Raw genomic sequence first — 20,662 nt, forward strand, 5'->3', positions numbered from 1 at the left:
TAAACAACAGTGGCGCGGATGCTTACGGACAGCAACCTCAATCTCACCACATCTCACCCATCTGCCAGAGACACCACCACGCAGCACCTACAAACCAAAAACCCCAGTCCTAGTCATCTACAAGAGGAAACATGTCTTCCCAAATCCCCCAATATTTATTCGCCCTGCAATCCCTGCCCCTCCTCGGCAGCGGACTCTACACCCTCCTTTTTCCCGCTTCCGCTGCGCAATCACCATACCTGCCGCTACGGGGCGTCAGCGTAGGGACTATTCAGGCGATGAGGTAGGCTATTTATATGTTGAAGATCTGTTATATTCCTCTCTAATCAAACACAAGTCTTTCCTCCTTGACACTGGGTACTTTCTATGCTCTCGTCGCCTATCAGAATAACATCCCGCTGATGGCGGCTACGGTACCGACCAGGCTTTTGGCTGCGGTGGTGTTTTATCGGACGGGTGAGGAGGCGTGGAAACGAGTCGCGCCTTTTGAGGCGGTGATGGGGGTTGTGACTGGTTTGGGGGTTTGGATGTGGGGGTAGTGTGTAGCCACGGCCTCTGTTGATGGATGTAAAGTGGAGAGGATGAAATGGATTGGCAAAGTAGATGCTTTCGCATCAGACAGACTGCAAATTTTTTCTTGACTTGGTCTTTGTTGGATAACTGCTCCACACAATACGGCCTAGTATGAAGTAATTCAGGGTTGATCTGGAGTATTTTTTATCGTATAGTCAATAGAGTCATATCAAGGATCCAGGTCTAGACCGGGCCAGTCAGTCAATCCCACCAGTGGTCTCAATCTTTAGCTAGTTTTCAGGCGTCCTATCAGTATTAAAAAAGGAAATAGAATAATCTGTTGTTCGACATTACAAAAAGCCAAGAAATCATTAAATATGTACACCTACATTTAGTCGAGAATTAGCATGTCCGTATCTGAACACCTCTCCCCCCACCCACATCATGAGTGACCCGTCGAGTGTGTTTTCAATTCCAGATTGGAGCTTATCAACTCTCCAACACTTAAACCAAGCACATACGACCATAGGGTGTGGAAAACAGGGCTTCCCGTCCGCTCAGCCGTACTTAAGCCACACGCCGGGAGGTTAGTAGTTGGGTGGGTGACCACCAGCGAATCCCTTCTGTTGTATGTTTTTCATTCTTTTTGTATCCTGTTGAAGTTTTTGACGTTCAAAGGAAGTAATACAGAGTAGGAAAGTGGCGAGAAGGAGCTAAATGGGGGCCATAGAGACGACTTTCTGTGGTTGTATATCAATAACCCTGGGATGGAATTATGCGGTATCCAACGAACCACAAATCGGCATCAGCTTCCTATGCTTTGAGGCTTCGAATCACTTGTTTCCCTTATTAGAAACTTTCTTCGGCCTTATTGTTCTAGTCGTATTGACATACACCTACGGGGTACATAGTACAAAGAATCGGCGCACCCCACCTAATTCTAGTATGCTAGACTAGTGACTGATTGATCTAGAGTGTTGACACATCCCACCTACGTTTGGTATGTATCTGCAGGGTGGGGTAACCGCCTTACCGACTTATCAATTGACCCTACTGATGCACATTCCTTCTAGCTTCAACCCACGACTCACCAATTCCGATTAAATTGTGTTCGCCCCTATCACGTACTACCACAGGCCCCATGGAACCCAAGGTGATCTTAGAGGTCCCTCTGAATATCTCGCAACAAAATCTAGTCGATCTAACCAACATTGGTTCTCCCGAGAAATTTCGTCTCGTCGAATGCGCAGCTCTACTCAGCAACCAAGGCCCCGTCCTCCGGATCGTACAGTTTGACGACTTCAAATTTGGCAACCGACCGCCAGCCGCCTACGCGGCAATCTCGTACATCTGGCAAGGAAATCGCACCGATTCGCTCTCAGGCACAATTGTTGTCGAGGGCGCGCTTGACGGTGATCCGATCAGTATCAACATCATACAACAGGCATGCATTGCGTGCAAGCGTCGTCGATTAGATTATATCTGGCTTGACAGACTTTGTATAATGCAAACTGATAGAAACGACAAGGCATGGCAGATCCAGAGGATGTTCGATATTTACAAGACGGGACTCCCGCTGGTTTTGCCCGGTGGCCTCATGAAGCTGGTGTGTTTGGATGAAGAGACAGACTGGATCCTGCGCGCTTGGACGTTGCAAGAGGCGATTGTCTCCGAAGCCTATGTGCTTGTTTCGGCAGAGGGCCTTCATATTCCTCCCGAGAGACCCTTGGTTGATTTAATGGTATCTGACGACCCTCGACGCTGCATGTGTCGTGTGGAGTCTGTCGTACCTGATATGTCTGCCTTTTGCAGACTCGTGGACCTCCTCCAAGTCATCCGCCGAGGGTCAGGAAACGCTATTTGCCAAATGACCGCCAATGCAGAACCAACAGTGATGCAATTGAGAATTTTTGGAAACTACCAAACGCGGAAGAGGGAGATCACTGCCTTTGCAGACGCTACACAAACAATTTGGAACGGGTCAAATTGGTCACGCCACTCCCTCTGGCAATCTTCCTTCTTCAGAACTTCCAAGCGACCGGTTGACATGGTATTCAGTATTATGGGCCTCTTTGGGGTCTCCCTCAACCCTAAAGAGTTCGCGTCAACGGACCGCATACGTGCAACTATAGCTCTTGCACAGGAGTACTTGAAGAGGAGCAACAAAGCTGACTGGTTGATCGCCGGTTGGAAAGAGCCCCCAGATAGGCGTCTTTCCTCTTTCCCAGAGCTTCCGGAAACATCCGTGTCCACGGCTCCACGATTTTACACAGAAAAGGATCACATATCGAATAAGCCTGACACGCCTCCCTATGATATCCGGCACCGCTTTAACAGCAGTTGGGTCCCCAGTGGCAGAATGGACGATGAGGGCTACTTTTACTTTAAAGCCAAGGCGGTGCGAGTGGCCAGCCACGCCCTGGGAACACGCGAGACATCTCGATGCTCGAATCAGCCTCAAACGACCCCGTCTGGGTTACTTAGGGCACTCGACGGGAGCCTTTGGGAGCCACAAACAGGTGAAGCCCTGCCGGAGCAACGTGGCCCTTGCCACTCCAGCCAAGGCCGAGAACTGTTTGCAGCTGTGGTGGGCCTTGGCTTTGGTCAGGGCTATACCAGACACGCGAAGGCTGTTCTACTGGAAGAACATACACCGGGAAGGTTCCATAGGCTTCCGGTATTCTTCGAATTGACACAGGATACGCTGGAGGAATGGAGGGAAATGGATCTTAATATGGGGCCTGTTCGATAGCTCTAGCAAGGATATATTATCCGACAAATTCATCGACTAAGGCACTATGGTCATCTAGGAGAATATATTTTATCAAAATATAACGGGTTAAGAATTTCTACAACCAGGATCTTCAATGAGCTGGAATAGTTCTATATAGAGTGACAACCTACCAGACCTATACAGACCATCTCCGCTCAATGGCCATCAAAACCATGCAAGCTCCCTTCCACATGCCAACAGCAAAACTAGATTAGCAAAGATCTAGGCACCACATATGGCTATGTTTCTTCTCCAGCAATTCACCCGGGCTGTTAAACCCGGCAATTCTGGCTAAATGGGATCTACGCCAGTCCCTGCATTGGCTTGGCATTTTACCCTGGTAGCGCGGATGCAGGCTGAACGGGCCGTGCGGCCGTGACTGGCTCGCAACCAGTCAGAAAAATACCGAAAGACCCCTCGGATTAGATCATGTTCATCTGCCGGAGTATAGGGCTGCACGCGGATTTCTTCAGGTATCCGTGATTCTTCAGTATGCTCTCCGCATCGGTTAGGGAGATGTCTCAGCGCCACCGACCGATGGCTTGTTTAGCTCTCTCGGCGTCGGCGTATACTTACATCTTTCAAGTGATAGTGGCAGCTGATATAATGCTGACGGATCCCGTATCCCAATACAGAACGGAGTATGGCTTCGTCTGGTAGCTTTCTTGGACACTACGACGAAATTGAGCCATCTTCCGGGACCAAGAATTGGCGTTGGCAGTTAAAAGACGGCGCTGCTTCCGAGGACAACGCGGAGTGCATCTGTGAGCCAGGGAGAATGACATTATAAAGTCTGTCCCTTTTCCCGACTAGCAGGAGAGTTCAGAGCAGTTCAACACAAACCGACATCTCTTTGGCTACCGTTGGATATCCCAGTATCAGAATGCATTACACGTTATCTCTCGCATTGGCGTTTCTGCCGTTTGGAATCCAAGCCCAGCAAACCCTTTGGGGACAATGTGGGGGTCAAGGGTATTCAGGGGCCACAAGTTGCGTGGCTGGTGCAACATGCTCAACCATAAATGAATGTAAGAGTTTCTTACAGAAATTCTACTGTTCCACAGCTGACTGACCATGATCATTAGACTATGCTCAGTGTACGCCAGCGACAGGCTCGGGCTCTGCCACTACCTTGAAAACAACTACTAGTACTACCACTGCTGCAATGACGACAACAACTGCTACTAGCAGCCCCGCCGCCTCTGCCTCACCGACTACCACGGCCAGCGCTAGTGGCAACCCATTCAGCGGATACCAGCTCTACGTGAACCCGTACTACTCATCGGAAGTCGCATCTTTGGCCATCCCATCGCTCACTGGTTCTCTTTCTTCGCTCCAGGCGGCGGCAACCGCCGCAGCCAAGGTACCTTCTTTCGTATGGCTGTATGCTTCCTCATTCCACAATGTAATCTGTATTAGATTCGTGTTGACACTTTCCAGGGATACCGCTGACAAAGTTCCTACCATGGCGGACTATCTGGCCGACATCAAATCTCAGAATTCTGCCGGAGCAAGCCCCCCTATCGCGGGTCAGTTTGTGGTGTACGACCTCCCTGACCGCGACTGCGCCGCTCTCGCCAGTAACGGCGAGTATTCGATTGCGGACAACGGGGTTGAACACTACAAGGCCTACATCGATTCCATCCGCGAGGTTCTTGTGCAGTATTCGGATGTTCATACCCTTCTGGTTATTGGTGAGTGCCTTTCCACTAATTCGGACATTATCCACAGTGTCTGAACGCTAAATATTACCTCCAACAGAGCCCGACAGTCTCGCCAACTTGGTGACAAACCTCAATGTAGCCAAATGTGCCAATGCTCAAAGTGCCTACCTTGAATGTACAAATTATGCACTAACTCAGCTCAATCTTCCCAACGTGGCCATGTATCTTGACGCTGGTAAGCTGCGCATTATCCCCCGTCGCCTTGTTAGTCCCTCTTGACAGATTCTGACCAAGGATCCTGCAGGACACGCCGGTTGGCTCGGCTGGCCCGCAAATCAACAACCCGCCGCCGACCTGTTCGCAAGCGTCTACAAGAACGCCAGTTCTCCCGCCGCGGTGCGTGGCTTGGCCACGAATGTCGCCAACTACAATGCCTGGACCATTTCCTCCTGTCCCTCCTACACCCAGGGAAACAGCGTCTGCGATGAGCAACAGTATATCAATGCTATTGCCCCGTTGCTAGAGGCGCAGGGCTTCGACGCCCACTTTATCGTCGATACCGGTATGCGCAATCTCACACCCCTTTTTCCTCCTCCGCCCTAACTCTGGCTAACTGAATCACTAAATTCCAGGCCGCAACGGCAAACAGCCCACGGGCCAGCAGGCCTGGGGTGACTGGTGCAATGTCATCAACACTGGCTTCGGCGTCCGCCCGACCACCAGCACCGGCGATGATCTCGTCGATGCCTTCGTCTGGGTGAAGCCTGGGGGCGAGAGTGACGGCACCTCTGACAGCTCGGCTACTCGATACGACGCGCACTGCGGGTATAGCGATGCCTTGCAGCCGGCGCCTGAGGCGGGGACTTGGTTCCAGGTATGTTCTCCGATTAAATCGTTGGCTGGGAGTAGATTGATTGATCGGACTGACGGGGTTGTGTCTGTAGGCCTACTTCGTGCAGCTGCTCACAAACGCCAATCCAGCTTTCTAGAGGTGGAGTCACGAACAGCATATCGCGATACATAACGCCGAGATGAGGGGTACAGTCAGTCTCATAGTCTGACGCTTTGGGAAATTTTGGTGCAGCACGTGGTGATATTTGCGATATCAAGTGAGGTAGGATACGGATGGTCCATTCAAGGCATGGACTCGAGCATACGTATACGTTTCTATCAGTATAAAGCAGCAACTAAGGCAATGATTGGACATTCCTGTGTATCTCCACTAAGTACTAGATTTAGTTTCCTGGTCGTTTTCAATCATTGACGTAACCTATGAATCCCGGAACAATGTCTCTAAATTGATTTAGCCTAGGCCTTAGTACTAGTGTTTGATCAAAGTCCCTACATAACTACTTACTAATATTAATGCTTGGATATTGATGAATATTGGCTCAAATCAGCACTTATCACTATCCAGCTCAGCAACACTTTACGGAACATTTTTCTTTGGGTCATGGCATTGATAATGTAAAATTATACCGTATGGCGTTGCTTGATTTTGTATTATGGAACTAAAAAGGAATAAAACATTGGAAGCATTGTGGGCGTGATGGTAAATGACCTCACCCGCCAACCCCCGGGGCATGCTCACCTGTGTTCAAGCAAAACACCTGAGTAAGTGATCATTGAAAACCCTTTCCTGTAATCCCCAATTGCACCGTATAAGTTCTACTGTGTAAGAAACAAGCACATACGACCACAGGGTGTGGAAAACAGGGCTTCCCGTCCGCTCAGCCGTACTTAAGCCACACGCCGGGAGGTTAGTAGTTGGGTGGGTGACCACCAGCGAATCCCTTCTGTTGTATGTTTTTGCTTGTATTTTTGTTTGTTCATATACAACTGTATGGAGTAATACCTGTCCACAGAGAAGAGAAAAGTGGCCAGGATAGAATAGGCCTGACAGAATTAATCTATTGTCTATTATTATAAAATAGATGCTTTTAAAAAGTCAGTGATTAGAGCCAGTGTATAAATCGGGACGCGCGCCCTGATATATCTGTCAAGTCTGGTGAGAATATAGAAGGATACTGGTATACTATATAACTTACAGGGGACTGTAGTCTGCAGCTAACTGTATTTATATAGTTTGTAGAAAGATATATAGCCATCTATCTGAGTGGTTGGAAAGGAGTGGCACACTATATATAAATGATGATGAACTCTTATATACTGAGCTCTTGCTGAAAGTTCCCCGACCACTAGAAGAGAGAGGGTAATGTAATCTGACAAATCAACTCCAGGGGGAAACATGCAGTTGACTTCAATTTTCCTCGAAGTCGTACAGCCTAGCGAGCAATGACCAGACAGTCCACATTATCAATACTCCAGTATAACGTCAGGAAGTCCTGAGACCAGGTATACCCACAAGTGTTTACATACCAGCGTGGGAATCCCATCTCTACCAGGAGCTGTGGTTTCCTTAGCAACTCTAAGTGACCGGTAAATCTCCTGTTCAGTAATCAGTTCCCACGGCAATTCCTCGCCCCAGGGATCCTAGTTCTTCCTCTACAGGGTCTGCCATCTTGGAAAAGAAGGCTTCTAAAAATATCTCTGCCTTTTCTTAGTTATCCGTCACCTTAGTAATATCTATCTTGAGAGTCAGGATACTCATGCAGGTATCCTGGGAGCACATATGAATAGCTACTTTCTACAGACAACCTTTGCCTGCTTTATCAAGGAATTTTTTTCAGTATTTATTCTTTATCTTTTTAATTATTCTAGTCCACTGTTATCGACCAACTCTAGACTCTCCGAGGGTAGAATCCGCAGGTCCTCACCTCAGAACTTGTCTGCAGACTTGCATCTGCTGCAAGATCCACCATTATTAGGCGTCCAGTGTCTCATCGACCCCTAAGCCCAGCCGGGCGGGTCCTGCGGTAGTGTGATAAATCTGTACAACCTCACTTGCCCGTATGGTTTCAAGTAATCCTTTTCTACTGCACCTTCAATCCTTATTTTTGGCCCCCATACTGTGTCCTGCATTGTCGGAAAAACTCGGGGTCGCAAAACAAGAGTTTCTCAAGTCTAGAGCCCACAGTGATGACAGCTTTGGATCTCACACATGGTAAGCGATTGGCCATTATTGGAGGCGATTAGCCACGCGTTCTACGCCATATCGTCAGGGGCTGATTCAGACCTGAAAGATGTGCAGAATACGCCATATGGGCTATAGATCCAGCATACAGCTACTTGACTAGACGATCAAAAGTACCCTAGCGTGTATCTATAAATGTATACATTGCTCATGCAAGTATTATTCAACACCCCGGCCGGCCTCATGCCTACCCTCCCCAAACTACTTTCAGCCCTTCCGAGGCGTTGCACCTTATCTGCGGCAGCCGCAATCATCTCTGTGAGCCATATTCCAACCATGTTTGGTACGCTGGTTTCGACCGGCCTCGACCGGGAGACTCTGGAGTTCATTGAGAACCCAGATCCAGTTGCTGCAGTGAGCCGCAGCGTCCAAGACACTATACGTGTTGCTTGCATACATTGTCGATTGCGAAAGCTACGGCTGTTCCTATTCCGTGGTCCGTGCCCGCAACCACGGGTTGATACTCGTTTTCCTCTCCAGTATGCCGTGTCATTGAGCCCTAACAAGGTAGAAATATAGGTGCGTTGTTCGGGAGACCGCAAGAGATGGCAGAGATGCGAGGCGATAGGATTGGAGTGTATTTATCTCGAGAGTCACGGGCGAAACAAGCGACAGGACACCAACAAAGGCTTGCGGGCAGTACGTAACCTAACAGCTTGATGTAGTATACTGAACGACAGGAGTCGCTGATGCACTACATCGGACCAGGCCATTCGGCGTAACAACGGCGTCTCCATTCGGACTGTATTCGGTGAAGCAGACAACCAGGGAAAATCCAGCCAAGACGTATCATTGGATTCTTTGGACTGCAATAAGCTCAACGATGGCTGTATCGACGAGTCGCTGTTTATGCCATGGATCATGGATACTCCCATGCAGCAAAGCTCACCTAGTAGATCCAGATCAAGCAGTGGCGGCATTCAAACCCGTGATCCCTTTGGTTTCTGCTTGCACTAGGCATCCTTGGCTGACATAGACGATAGCTGCCGCTGACCTGGCAGTAACGAGGCCTCCCTTTTCAGCAAGAAGGCGCAGTGCTACAGAGGCGGCGCAGGACCAGCTCCCAGGAATCCCAACGGCCGATCCCTCGTTTGCGTCGCTACTCGGGCCGTCGAATAGCAGTAGCACAGGCAATGCCGAATGTTGACAAGGTGTTCACCTGAGTCAAGACGATATTGTTTGGACGACGACTACCGATGTACATGCGACGATGGGCTCTATATCCGAAACGCTGCCTGTTGAACCCTTGGACGAGACACCTACAGAGTCCGACAACTGTTGTCTGTTATAGGCCGTCTCCTTTCTCGAACGGCTGTCGTCCAAAAGCTCTTCGCGCGAGGACCGCCTTGACCTGCTCCTCGCTGACCTGCGCAACTCGATTGAGACTCTGGCTGTTTTCATCTCAGGCGACAGATGTGCGACTCGAGTAGAGCAGAGCATGCTGCTTGCCATGGCGGCTAGACAGATCGGAGTCATCTGCGGCAGGATGGCCAACTGTTGCAAGGCGATGCATCAGGGTAGTCTGAGCGATACAAGCTCCTCGCAGCGGGGAAGTGAGCCTGTCCCCTGTCCGATTCCAGTTGAAGTTTCCGTTTCCCACGTATCGCGTCAACCGACGTGAGAAGCTACATCTGCTCGGCATCCTTGTGGCGTTGCAGATAATGGATTTCCAAAGGCAAATCAATACAACCAAGTCTCGATATCGCAATCGGCCAAATAATGGGCAAGTAGAGGCCCTCAGTGAGGCAGAAAATTATGTCAAGTTGGCGCAGGTTTCGTTCAGCAGTGGTTCATGACACGGTTAGATAGCGAAGATAAAGGGAGGTGACGCACGAACTCATACTACCCTACGCAGTCTTCCACGACCGATGTAACCCTCTAGTGTTTCCTTCATTCGTCTGGCGGAGGGAACATCCAAGCCTTGTAGTAGTGAGCTTGTTTGGCCTCCCGCCGCGGTGTCAGAATTTGGGCTGACGAATCGATGAACTGTGGATAAGCATAGAGCTACGGGTGTGCGACTACTTCATGCATCAATTAGAGGTGTCTTGCGCTACGTAGAGCCGACAGAAGGAGCAAACCAACAGCCATTCCCCGACGTGGAAAGGTACCAGCGATGGCTTACAATACAGGTGTAGTAGGCATAGTTTATCGCATGGAGCCCTGAATAGACTAAGAAATGGCGCATGCATTCTCCAAAGAGATCGGGTGAGAACGGGCTGGCGGTGATCCTGTTCCGGTAACCCGCTGGTAACATCGGGGGATCCCGCAGTAGACAAAGGTCAATCCGCATGTGCGAATGACGCCAATTGACCCCTCCCAGCCACATGCAAGTCCAATGGGTGCCGAGATCAAGTGAAGGGGTACTTTTCCTCCTAACCTGGACGATGGTCGTCTGTCTTTCTCCAAAATCCCCCTTCGACCCCAACGACGGGAGAAGATACTCTGCACATTCTGACAAACATCCGACGGTAATTTTCATCCTGTGCCGTCTCGAAGAAACCCTGGTCAACATGTCTCAACCTGGCACTCCCTCGATGCTATTTTTCGACGTCTTGGGCACAGTCGTTGAATGGAGATTCTGCATTGCGAACCAGCTGAAGGCTGCAGCAGAAAGGGCCCTGCAAGACCAGGCTCGCGAGATTGCTGTGGATGTGCGAGGCCGTGTCTCCGACCTAGCGCCCTCAACATGGAATGAAATCACAGACGAGTGGCACCGCTCGTATATGAACTTCGGACGCAGCTTTGATCCATCCAAGCCCTTTGTATCTGTAGACGAGCACAACCGCGTCTCTCTGGGCAATATCTTCACCGACAGGCGTCTGCGGGATCTTTTCAATGGCGACGATCTCCAACACTTGACCCTCTGTTGGCATCGCCTCGATCCGTACGCGGACAGTGTTCAAGGCCTTGCGCTGCTCAACACCAAGTTTCCGACTTCCACGTTGTCCAACGGTAATGTCAAACTTCTCGAAGATCTAGTGGAGCACGGTTCTTTGCCTTTCAAGCATATAAGCAGTGCAGAGCACTTCAATGCTTACAAGCCAGCGCCAGAAGTCTATCATGCCGCTGCGCGCAGGTTCGGGTTAGAGACCTCGCAGTGTTGCCTTGTCGCTGCCCATCTTCACGACCTGCAAGCCGCCAAAAGGTGCGGGTTCCAGACAATTTATATCGAGCGACCTTTGGAAGAAGCTTGGGATGCGGAACGCGTCGCCCAAGCTAAAGAAGAAGGATTTGTTGATTACTGGATCGGCATCGAGGGATCAGGTCTTTTGGACGTTGCTCGGTATTTTGGAATAGAGACAGACGCGTAGGTCCAAGTCTTCGCCTACAATACACCCTTTATGCGCTGGTTAGAATCATAGTTGTCTTCTAGCTTTATCGCCGCTCTTACGCGCAGTAGACAGTCTGGATATCAAACCAGCACGGCAATCTATTCTTTGGCTAAGTGATCTATTACTCTCATCCACGTCCTCAAAGCTTTGCCCGAACACGTGGTCCCAAAATGAGCAGTCATGCTCCGACCAGAGCGAGGACCGCCACAATCAACGCGGCTCCTACCCATATCTGCGCAGCCAGGTACTCCCCACCGGTGCGCGCTATCAATGTCCCCGCCACAGAGGGCCCAGTCAGCGGGCCAAAGCTCATAATGGTCAGGGCCATGCCAACTCGCGTGCCAATCTTATCAAGGTCTTTCGTCAACGAGGGCACGGTCCCAACAAACAAGGCCATCGCTGCTGCCGATGCTAGTCCATAGAACACCGCGAAGACGTACAGCTCGACTGTGGTATGCACAGCGGCCCAGGAAAATATCAGAATGCCACAAAGGGCCACGCAAGGAATGAGGCAGTTGAGCGGACCAATGTAGCGATCGGCCAAGTATCCGAGGAGGGCTCGGACGGGAATACCGAGGGCGTTGATGATTATTATCAATGTCGCCCCGGATTCTTCGTAGATCTCCAACACCTCTGTCGCATAGACCTGGTTCTAAAGTATACTTAGCTCTCGATATACGGCACCTCTCATGATGGGGACTGTACGTAGAAGAAAGCAAAATGTCCAGTATGACCATTACATAGCATCACCTGATTCTCTGCCAACTGGCATCGCCTTTCTGGTTCCATCAAAGTTGATTTAGATGTCTTGTATGGTGCAATGTTGCCGTAGAAGGTCCCGTTGGACTGGAGAGAAAATGCGGCTCTTCAAAATGGACTATGAATTCCACTAGAAAGGTATCTTTATCATTTATACTTTACTTAAGAGATCAAACCCCTCATTGGGGCAGCTTAGATACATGAATGCTTTCTTTGGATGAAGAACCATATCTTCTGTCTATCCGATGCTTGTTTGGTATGCTATTGAAGTCCGGGTGGTGCGGTCCTACTATTATCGCTATACAATCATTATGCAAACGAGTATATCTATTTTAATTCATACAAATATCATTCCTAATGGTCAGGTACTGAGTCATACTAAACAGCCGCAGCCGCAATCGCAGCCGCATGACGCTCGGACCGCCATGCGTGAAGGCCTTCGCTTTCGGCGTTTGGCCCAATGACAACTCATGTCACCTGAATCCCTGCCTGGTGGCGGGCCTTTTATTGCGTCGAGTCACATCAACTTTGAGGGGTTTCCTCTCCTCCTCCATCCACCCATCACCCCGTTCCAAGTTTTCACCATGGCTGAGCTCACTACCCGTAACGGCGATCCTTTCGACCGTACACTCTTTGAGTCGCTATTGAAGCGCCGACTTTTCTATACCGAATCGTTTGAAATCTACCGAACTTCCGGAAACCTTAAAAGCGACAGCAGAGGCCTTTACGATTATGGACCGCCCGGGTGTGCGCTCCAGTCGAACATTGTGGACTTATGGCGGAAACACTTCGTTCTTCAGGAGGATATGCTAGAACTTGATTGTACGATTCTAACACCAGAAGAAGTCTTCAAAACCAGTGGCCACGTGGATAAGTTCGAGGATTGGATGTGCAAAGATATGAAAAAGGGGGACTTCTTACGTGCCGACCACCTCATCGAGGCTGTCCTTGGGGCAAGACTAAAAGGAGATAAAGCAGCTAGAGGAATTGCTGGTGAGGGTGATAACGCCGATAGCTCAGGCAAAAGGAAAAAGAAGGGTCCCAAAGTGAGCGACATCAAGGCGATGAAACTGGAGGACTCTGTTGTGGCAGAATACGAGGAAGTGCTTGCCAAGGTATATATGCATGGAGAAGCCCTTGCCACTCACATTTAATGCTTATCGTGGACTTACTAGATTGATAATTACGATGGACCTGAGCTCGGCCAATTGATTGAGAAGTATGACATTCGAAACCCGGATGGAAACACACCGGTATCACAACCGGTACCCTTCAACCTGATGTTCAAAACAACAGTGGGACCTAGCAGTGCTTCACCGGGATATCTCCGCCCAGAGACAGCCCAAGGCCAGTTCCTCAACTTCAAGAAACTCCTGGACTACAACCAGAACTCGATGCCATTTGCGTCTGCCTCCATCGGAAAATCGTTCCGCAATGAGATTTCCCCTCGTTCTGGCCTCCTCCGCGTCAGAGAATTTTTGATGGCTGAGATAGAGCATTTTGTCGATCCAGAAGGCGGCAAGAGGCATCCCAAATTCGACTTGGTCAAAGATCTACAGCTCAGCTTTCTCGATCGCGCAACCCAGCTGGGCGGTAAGACCAGTCTCCATAAAACCACGATCGGAGAGGCAGTGGCCAGTAGAATGGTAGACAATGAAACACTGGGATACTTCCTAGGCCGCATCTATCTCTTCCTGCTCAAGATCGGCGTCGATGCGAATAAAGTCCGATTCCGCCAACACATGGCAAACGAGATGGCCCATTATGCTACTGACTGCTGGGACGCCGAGCTCCAGACCACCTATGGTTGGATTGAATGTGTCGGATGTGCGGATCGCAGCGCCTACGATCTGACCGTTCATTCTAAGAAAACTGAAGAGCCACTTGTCGTCCGTGAATCCTGGCGTGAGCCACTAAAAGTTGAAGAATGGCAAATTGACATCAACAAGCCCAAGCTGGGACCACTCTTCAAGAAGAACGCTAAGGCTGTTGAAGCGGCGCTCAGCTCGCTCTCCCAGTCTGAGCGGGAATCTCTAGCTACGACTTTAGAAGAGAATGGAATCGTTTCTGTCACGGTCCCCGAAATGGCAGAGCAGGTTGAGATTTCCAAAGACTTGATTAGTATCGTCAAAAGGACGAGAACTGAGAACATCCGTGAATACATTCCCATTGTTATTGAGCCATCCTTCGGTATCGGCCGAATTTTCTACAGTCTACTGGAGCATGTCTACTGGCATCGGGCTAACGATCCTGCGCGTGGTGTCTGTCACTCCTGCTTCTAACTTCTGCTGGACTATCTCCGTCCAGTTTAATCTATATGAACTAATGTGTTATATCAGGTTCTATCCCTTCCCATCTCGGTGGCACCCACAAAAGTTCTCATCGTCCCGCTCTCCACTCATCAAGACTTCGTTCCCCTTACAAAGAAAATCGCAGAGGATCTTCGTGGACTGGGAATATCCTGTCGAGCTGATGAGTCCTCCGCAAGTATAGGAAAGAGGTATGCTCGGAATGACGAATTGGGCATTCCGCTCGGTGTCACGATCGATTTCGACTCCGTGAAGAATGGAACAATCACGCTGCGTGAACGCGATAGTACAAAGCAAGTTCGGGCCTCTCAAGAGGAAGTTTTCGGTGCTATCGAGTGTCTCATTAGCGGTAAAGAGAAGTGGGAGGATGTCTTTGCGCGACTTCCTGAGTTTCTGGGTCAGAGTGGGGATGACTGAATCTGCTCTTCATGTACTCTGATATGCATAGCATACTTGTAAGTCTCTCTCGTGAGTATTCAGGAAGTCATTCATGACGCTGACGTTCATCTTTGGGTTAGTTGCTCACCTATAGATCCACACGACCCGGCGAACAACCATACTATCGCTTCGACCCATCAACCAACTACTTACTGGCTTTTCCCGATTCCATTCAGCTACCAGCGACGAGGTAATCAGAGAGGTAGAGACAAAAAGAGAAAGCAATAACATACAACAGAAGGGATTCGCTGGTGGTCACCCACCCAACTACTAACCTCCCGGCGTGTGGCTTAAGTACGGCTGAGCGGACGGGAAGCCCTGTTTTCCACACCCTATGGTCGTATGTGCTTGTTTACAGCTTCTAGAGCCTTATATCCTCTCCTTTGGTATTCTCGTGATCTCCAATAATATCGTCTTCCAAGCGCCCAGTGTCTCCAGATCCCGGAAGGGTCTAATCGGCAGAACCAGTGGTAGCACCAGCCATCTCCTGGACGCGACCTCCACCCTTCCTTTGGATGCATTTATTATGCCATATTATTGTTTCTCAAACTTTCTATTTCGTCATCTTCATGACGCCCAATGCTGTCGGAATCCGGAAGAGTTTACTTATGACCATCACTGGTACCCCGGGTAATCTTCAGCCCAAGTACTTCATCATCTCAATTGGCATTAGTCTGTGTAGGCACTATAAGCCGCAAAGTCCCTCCCTTATAAATGTATAAGCGAGCGATGAGCTCCTCGTGCTCTGCCTTCCCACGCGACGATAGGCCAGGTGGCCCTACTTGTCTAGCCGGGTTATTCAGAGTATATGATTGAAGGGACAGCCCCACGTCAACCCACTGGCATCAACTTAGCTCCTTGCTTTGCACCAGGTGTCTCCCATGCTGTGTCTTGTGAGTACATCAAGATAAAGCCCAACACAAGGGATTGGCAGGAACAAGGCAGAAGCCCAGTGGAAGATTTTGATAAACACGCGGCGACCCCCAGAGGCCTCAAGGCCAAAGGAAACAGATATCATCAGCTAGTTTCATGATAGTCTTTGGGGGGGAGGTGGGCGTGCGGGAGTAATCGAAAGGAAAAAGAGATAAGGGGCGAAAGAACAAGCAGATATGTACTTAGAAAAATAGGGCTGCACTGAAAACGCTATGAAAGGGGGAAGGCAGTCACAAAGACAAGTTACTTCGGTATTATGACAACGAAGTGAAGGCACTCGTAAACAGGGAATATGATTGAAGAGACACGATGATTGAGGGCAAGATTGGCAGGCGAGGTAAGTAAAAAAAAAGCAAAAGATGAGACCATCTGTACTATCAGCGGTGACTTCGACAACGTCAACAGCGATTCCTAACAGCTGGCACAATCTCTCTCGCTGAGTTCCTACTGAGACCTGACACCCAATTGTCCTGCCACCGACCGGTGGCAGCATTAAGGACTATCGGGCGTCTTTAAATGGCTTGCACCGTTGCTTTGAGAAGACTTGTTCGGTATGGTTGATTCGACTATATATTTGTCACATCCCTGGGAAACACTGCCGACCTCCATTCGCACATCGATTTTCTGCGTCACGCGTGCACATATCATATGGCGAGGCATACGGGTCAGCCTGGCTGACTATAATAAAGCATTAAAGCACAGAACGATCTTGACTCGGATTAGTCAATAGGTTACCAGAAAAAAGAGAGAAAATTTTAAGAATAAAACCACGTGGAAAGCACTATCTTGTAAATGCCGAAGTCGTGTTTAAGGGTTGCTATAAAAAAGAAATAGAAAGAAAAAGAAAAAGAAAAGAAAAAAAGAACGACCGAGACGTGACTCGAACACGCAACCACTGCCACATCCACTACCGGAAGGCAGCGCGCTACCATTGCGCCACCCGGCCGCTTTTGATGCTAATGAAGCAAAGCTTTTGCATTATAGTCCAAGACAGTATATGACCAGTCAGAAGAAAATAAAGAGTTCGGAAATCCTCACTATACACATTAATGTGTGGCAGTGGTATACTCGCTATTCAAAAGAATATAACTCTATATCCCTCACAGCTCCATGTTTGACTTTTGACTACTAGGTATGTTGTAATGAAGATTATGTTGGGTCGAGATTGAGGTTAGTAAATAATGTCGTCATGACGGTGCTAATCGGTCGGTCCGAATATATAATGGGCAGCCGAAGTAGTAGTATATGCCAGTCCACCAAACTCACGATCAATAGTAGTACTGACTGGAGTAGTCCTGCCATCCTCGCTATAAAATGGTCACTACTTTTTTTTTTCTTTTTTCTTTTTCTTTTCTTTTTCTTTTCTTTTCTTTTTTGCTGGGCCTCGCCAAGCCTTGCAACCTACTAGGGTTGGCTGGCCTTCGTGTCGCGAGCTAATATGGATGGTCTTCCATGCATCTCCCTACTTTTAGCATGCCGTGGTGAGTTCCACAAAAATCCTGCCTTTTCTCATGAAAATCCCAAGCTTAGAAAATAGCCAATATCTGATTAGAGATTAAAGGCTACTATTGGCAAGGACCTTCACTCGCACACAACCGGTAGACCTGAAATCCATAAAGCCTAGCATAAGCATTATCTCGGCTTCAAGCCCACCGTATCTCATTGTAAATCAGTGAATCATATCCCTCCCCGAAAAAGCATGAGTATGGCTAGATAGCCTCATGTAGCTGACTTCTACCTGGTCAGAGGCCGTTTGTAACCAGTAAACCAGTAATGACTAAGAAGGCAACACGTCGCAAGGTATCATGTTTCCAATACAGCAAGGATCAGTCACACAAACGGAGTGAGCCGACAAGAAAAGTTCAATAGGCCTTGATTTTCGAGCCTGGAACTTTGCTGCATTCACTTTCACCTCTTGGCCACTAGCCCAACTAGTAATCCTTGTTTACTCCCCCCTCATCCCAAAACTCCTCGTCAACACCATCCATCACAACTCCATCACCTCTTTACACTTTCCCCTCATACATCAAACCCACAACAATCCTATCGCCAATAATACCCCTCTCTACTCCAAAATGACTAGTAGCGAAGAACACCACGAAGAGACTGGCCGTATGTATTATAACCTCCACCAAACGAACGATCATACTAACATAAAGACAGAGTTTGGCACTGTCCCCATCTCCATCGACACTCTGAAAGAATTCTACATGGGTGTCCTCGCTAAGATGGAAGAAAGATACCATAAGCTTCCCAAGGCTCTCGCCGTTGAGCTCAAGCTCAAAGATAATTCCGGAGAAGGCCGCTATTCCCTGGAATTCCTCGTTAGTTACACACCCGCTACCCATGAGAATATTCCAAGTCTGACAATATGGATGTGACAGTTGAGTGCCACTGAGGAGACCACCGCAGAACAGAGATCCACTACCTTTTCCACCATTCTTCATACCATGTCGGAAGAGTCGAAGTTTGAAGGACTGAACATGGACATTCGCGTCAAGTGTATCACTGTCTGAGCTGAGACGTGACAGATGGGTTGATGGGGCGGGCTTCATCTACTGAATCGATCAGCGACAATCATGCTCCTGTGGGCTTGTGCGTACTCAGATATCAAAAATCTGCTCGACAATAAATACTGGGCTATGGCAGAGAATGGTTTTGTCTTGTGAGGATTGTGGAGGCTCTAGGATGCAGGTCATAATAGTGTTAGGAATAATCTGCAATGTCATATGCCGTCTCTAGCCTGAAGCACAGTCTACTCAATGAAATGGATCGACTTTATTTTCCACCCCCAATTGTTCACAAAATGGAACATCGGGTAGTTTTCTCCATGCAGTAATGGATAATCACAACATGTCGTCCAATATACTACGCGACAACGGGACGCTGATATACTACTCTTAAACCAACCGGATCGATCCCGTTGTTGCAGTCGGAATATCCAACCAGATAAATTACCAGCAACCACCCATATATCCATGCCTAGACAACTCATATAGCACCGATACCGCTAATACACCCAACTAGGTACATCAGAGTAGTAATTTGATGGTAGACTGAAGATTAACTGAAATTCCCCCATTTAATGGCCTGTAAGGGAACCCATTTGTGGTATTCGAGACGCCATTGTTCCTTCAAAAATTTCCCAAGGGTTTAGCTCATTCTAGTACCGTAGAGCGCCATAGGCTTGGGATCGATGTGTCGTCACTCAGCTAATGAGGTGTTATGTTCATCCCATTCAAACTAGAGACGGTGTACTCTGTGGGTAGAAGTTTACTTGCGACCGACAAAACAGCGCGGTAATATGGAATTCCAACATTGTAGGTAAAGAAGAAGAAAAATAAAAGTTTCCTAAAAATTGCAATTAAAATATGAATAGATCTTGCCGAAAGGTAAAGAGCTAGAGAAAGAAAAAGAGAAAAAGAAATCAGATAGCATGTCCTGGTTTCGATCCAGGGACCTCCGGGTTATGAGCCCGGCGCTCTTCCCCTGAGCTAACATGCTGGGTGTATGATTAGTGTGCACTTTTTTAACATTATGAAGCAGGCCCAAAAACTAAGCACTCTACTGACTTTTAAGTATATTCGCTAGAAATTGGTCAAGGATCGGTGAGAGAAAATCAGGTGATCACGGATATATATCTGCTTGACTCTTTATGATAATAACCCATGGTCTTAAGAGTAGAGTTATTGGCACATCTCCTGGCATCCCCCACTGGAGCGTTTCTCTTGCCTTGACAGGAGTGCCACTGGCCTTCCACAGGAGACCAAGATGCATTCGAACATGGCATATACGCCATTACTTCAATTCAAGATCGATATTTAGGATTCCCCTGTCTATAGTATCACAGACGGGAGTAGGAAAAGGTTTTAGGAATATGGGATTATGCACAGCACAAGTTATATTCATGTGGCATTGCTGAAGTAGGAGTTCTAAGTAGGGCTGTTTGATCCCACAAGCGTGATTTCATAAAATATCAGGTAAAAAACTATTACACGGGACGAAGCTTCAATGAACGAAACAAGCCTGTCAATAACTTACTGATTTGAGTTCATACACGAGACCAAAACTGCAGATATACCGCACTGATAAATCTCAATGGGCGCCCGCCGCGCTCGCGATCATCTGACCGGGGTTATTAACCGCTAAACATTGCGTCCTTGCCGCTATCTACTCTTTACCACCGCCCCCTACTTCCTTTTCCCTCGTGAGTCGCCAACCTTTTCACCTGCCATTTCCACGACCGCAAAACAGCTGCTTGATTCGTTTTCTTCACGCTTCTCTATCCACCTCGTGTGTCACAAAACTTTCGACAGTCATGAAGATTCCCTCAAACCTCACTTGGTTTGACAATGACGACTACATCGGCCTGAAGCTTGCTTTTCCGGCCGGTTCTACTTGGCAGTTAGAAAGAAAGATCAAAGAAAGCGAAGACTTGTACACTCAAAAAACAAGTGAGCTTTATAAGTTTACGTCACAGGCACGAGCTACATTTGTAGCCTACAAAGTTGCCGGGAATGGCCCATCTACTGCAGCTATCAAGATCCACATGCAGTATGTCCGTCCGACACGCAATATATAAATGGCTTTATTCCAAATCTGGGATGCAGCATTCCGTGCTGGGAAACAGTCACCAAGAAGCCATCTGTTCGGGCTAAACAGGCAGATCCTGAGATCCCCTACAGAGGTAGCAGCGAGGTTGAGGCTCTTTCTATTCTGACGAAAGCCAGGTGTTCTAGCGCACCGTATCTGATTGATTGGACGTACCGAAGGCAGAATGATAGTGAATGGGTCCCTGGTGGTTATATCCATTTCATTGCAATAGAGCTACTGCCAGGGGTAAACGT

At 48.5% G+C, this 20,662-nt stretch overlaps 7 protein-coding genes and 2 non-coding genes across 9 annotated transcripts; 6 read left to right on the forward strand and 3 right to left on the reverse strand.

Annotated features, from left to right (window-relative positions):
• Positions 1–131: 131 nt before the first annotated feature.
• Positions 132–539, forward strand: AKAW2_81168S (uncharacterized protein; the record flags this gene model as incomplete). Its single annotated transcript, XM_041682270.1, has 2 exons — positions 132–283; positions 338–539. 2 exons carry the CDS (start codon positions 132–134, stop codon positions 537–539), a joined length of 354 nt encoding a protein of 117 aa, XP_041549129.1.
• A 1,115-nt stretch (positions 540–1,654) lies between these two features.
• Positions 1,655–3,265, forward strand: AKAW2_81169S (uncharacterized protein; the record flags this gene model as incomplete). Its single annotated transcript, XM_041682271.1, has 1 exon — positions 1,655–3,265. The coding sequence occupies one exon, from the start codon at positions 1,655–1,657 to the stop codon at positions 3,263–3,265; it is 1,611 nt and encodes a 536-aa protein (XP_041549130.1).
• A 904-nt stretch (positions 3,266–4,169) lies between these two features.
• On the forward strand, positions 4,170–5,939 carry AKAW2_81170S (uncharacterized protein; the record flags this gene model as incomplete). Its single annotated transcript, XM_041682272.1, has 7 exons — positions 4,170–4,314; positions 4,372–4,669; positions 4,727–4,980; positions 5,048–5,185; positions 5,255–5,512; positions 5,583–5,824; positions 5,895–5,939. The coding sequence occupies 7 exons, from the start codon at positions 4,170–4,172 to the stop codon at positions 5,937–5,939; spliced, it is 1,380 nt and encodes a 459-aa protein (XP_041549131.1).
• Positions 5,940–10,428: 4,489 nt separating this feature from the next.
• On the forward strand, positions 10,429–11,355 carry AKAW2_81171S (uncharacterized protein; the record flags this gene model as incomplete). Its single annotated transcript, XM_041682273.1, has 1 exon — positions 10,429–11,355. The coding sequence occupies one exon, from the start codon at positions 10,429–10,431 to the stop codon at positions 11,353–11,355; it is 927 nt and encodes a 308-aa protein (XP_041549132.1).
• A 199-nt stretch (positions 11,356–11,554) lies between these two features.
• Positions 11,555–12,123, reverse strand: AKAW2_81172A (uncharacterized protein; the record flags this gene model as incomplete). The annotated part of the gene is made up of 2 exons (XM_041682274.1): positions 11,555–12,028; positions 12,082–12,123. The coding sequence occupies 2 exons, from the start codon at positions 12,121–12,123 to the stop codon at positions 11,555–11,557; spliced, it is 516 nt and encodes a 171-aa protein (XP_041549133.1).
• Positions 12,124–12,719: 596 nt separating this feature from the next.
• On the forward strand, positions 12,720–14,861 carry GRS1_3 (glycine--tRNA ligase 1, mitochondrial; the record flags this gene model as incomplete). The annotated part of the gene is made up of 3 exons (XM_041682275.1): positions 12,720–13,250; positions 13,311–14,396; positions 14,475–14,861. 3 exons carry the CDS (start codon positions 12,720–12,722, stop codon positions 14,859–14,861), a joined length of 2,004 nt encoding a protein of 667 aa, XP_041549134.1.
• A 1,819-nt stretch (positions 14,862–16,680) lies between these two features.
• On the reverse strand, positions 16,681–16,761 carry AKAW2_t80031A. Its single transcript has one exon. It is a non-coding gene; the product is annotated as a tRNA-Arg (tRNA).
• A 1,129-nt stretch (positions 16,762–17,890) lies between these two features.
• Positions 17,891–18,331, forward strand: AKAW2_81174S (uncharacterized protein; the record flags this gene model as incomplete). Its single annotated transcript, XM_041682276.1, has 3 exons — positions 17,891–17,927; positions 17,979–18,139; positions 18,200–18,331. 3 exons carry the CDS (start codon positions 17,891–17,893, stop codon positions 18,329–18,331), a joined length of 330 nt encoding a protein of 109 aa, XP_041549135.1.
• A 916-nt stretch (positions 18,332–19,247) lies between these two features.
• On the reverse strand, positions 19,248–19,319 carry AKAW2_t80032A. The gene has a single exon. It is a non-coding gene; the product is annotated as a tRNA-Met (tRNA).
• Between the last annotated feature and the right edge of the window lie 1,343 nt (positions 19,320–20,662).

Source organism: Aspergillus luchuensis, chromosome 8, assembly GCF_016861625.1.
Source record: "Aspergillus luchuensis IFO 4308 DNA, chromosome 8, nearly complete sequence".
Classification (NCBI taxonomy): Eukaryota; Fungi; Ascomycota; class Eurotiomycetes; order Eurotiales; family Aspergillaceae; genus Aspergillus; species Aspergillus luchuensis.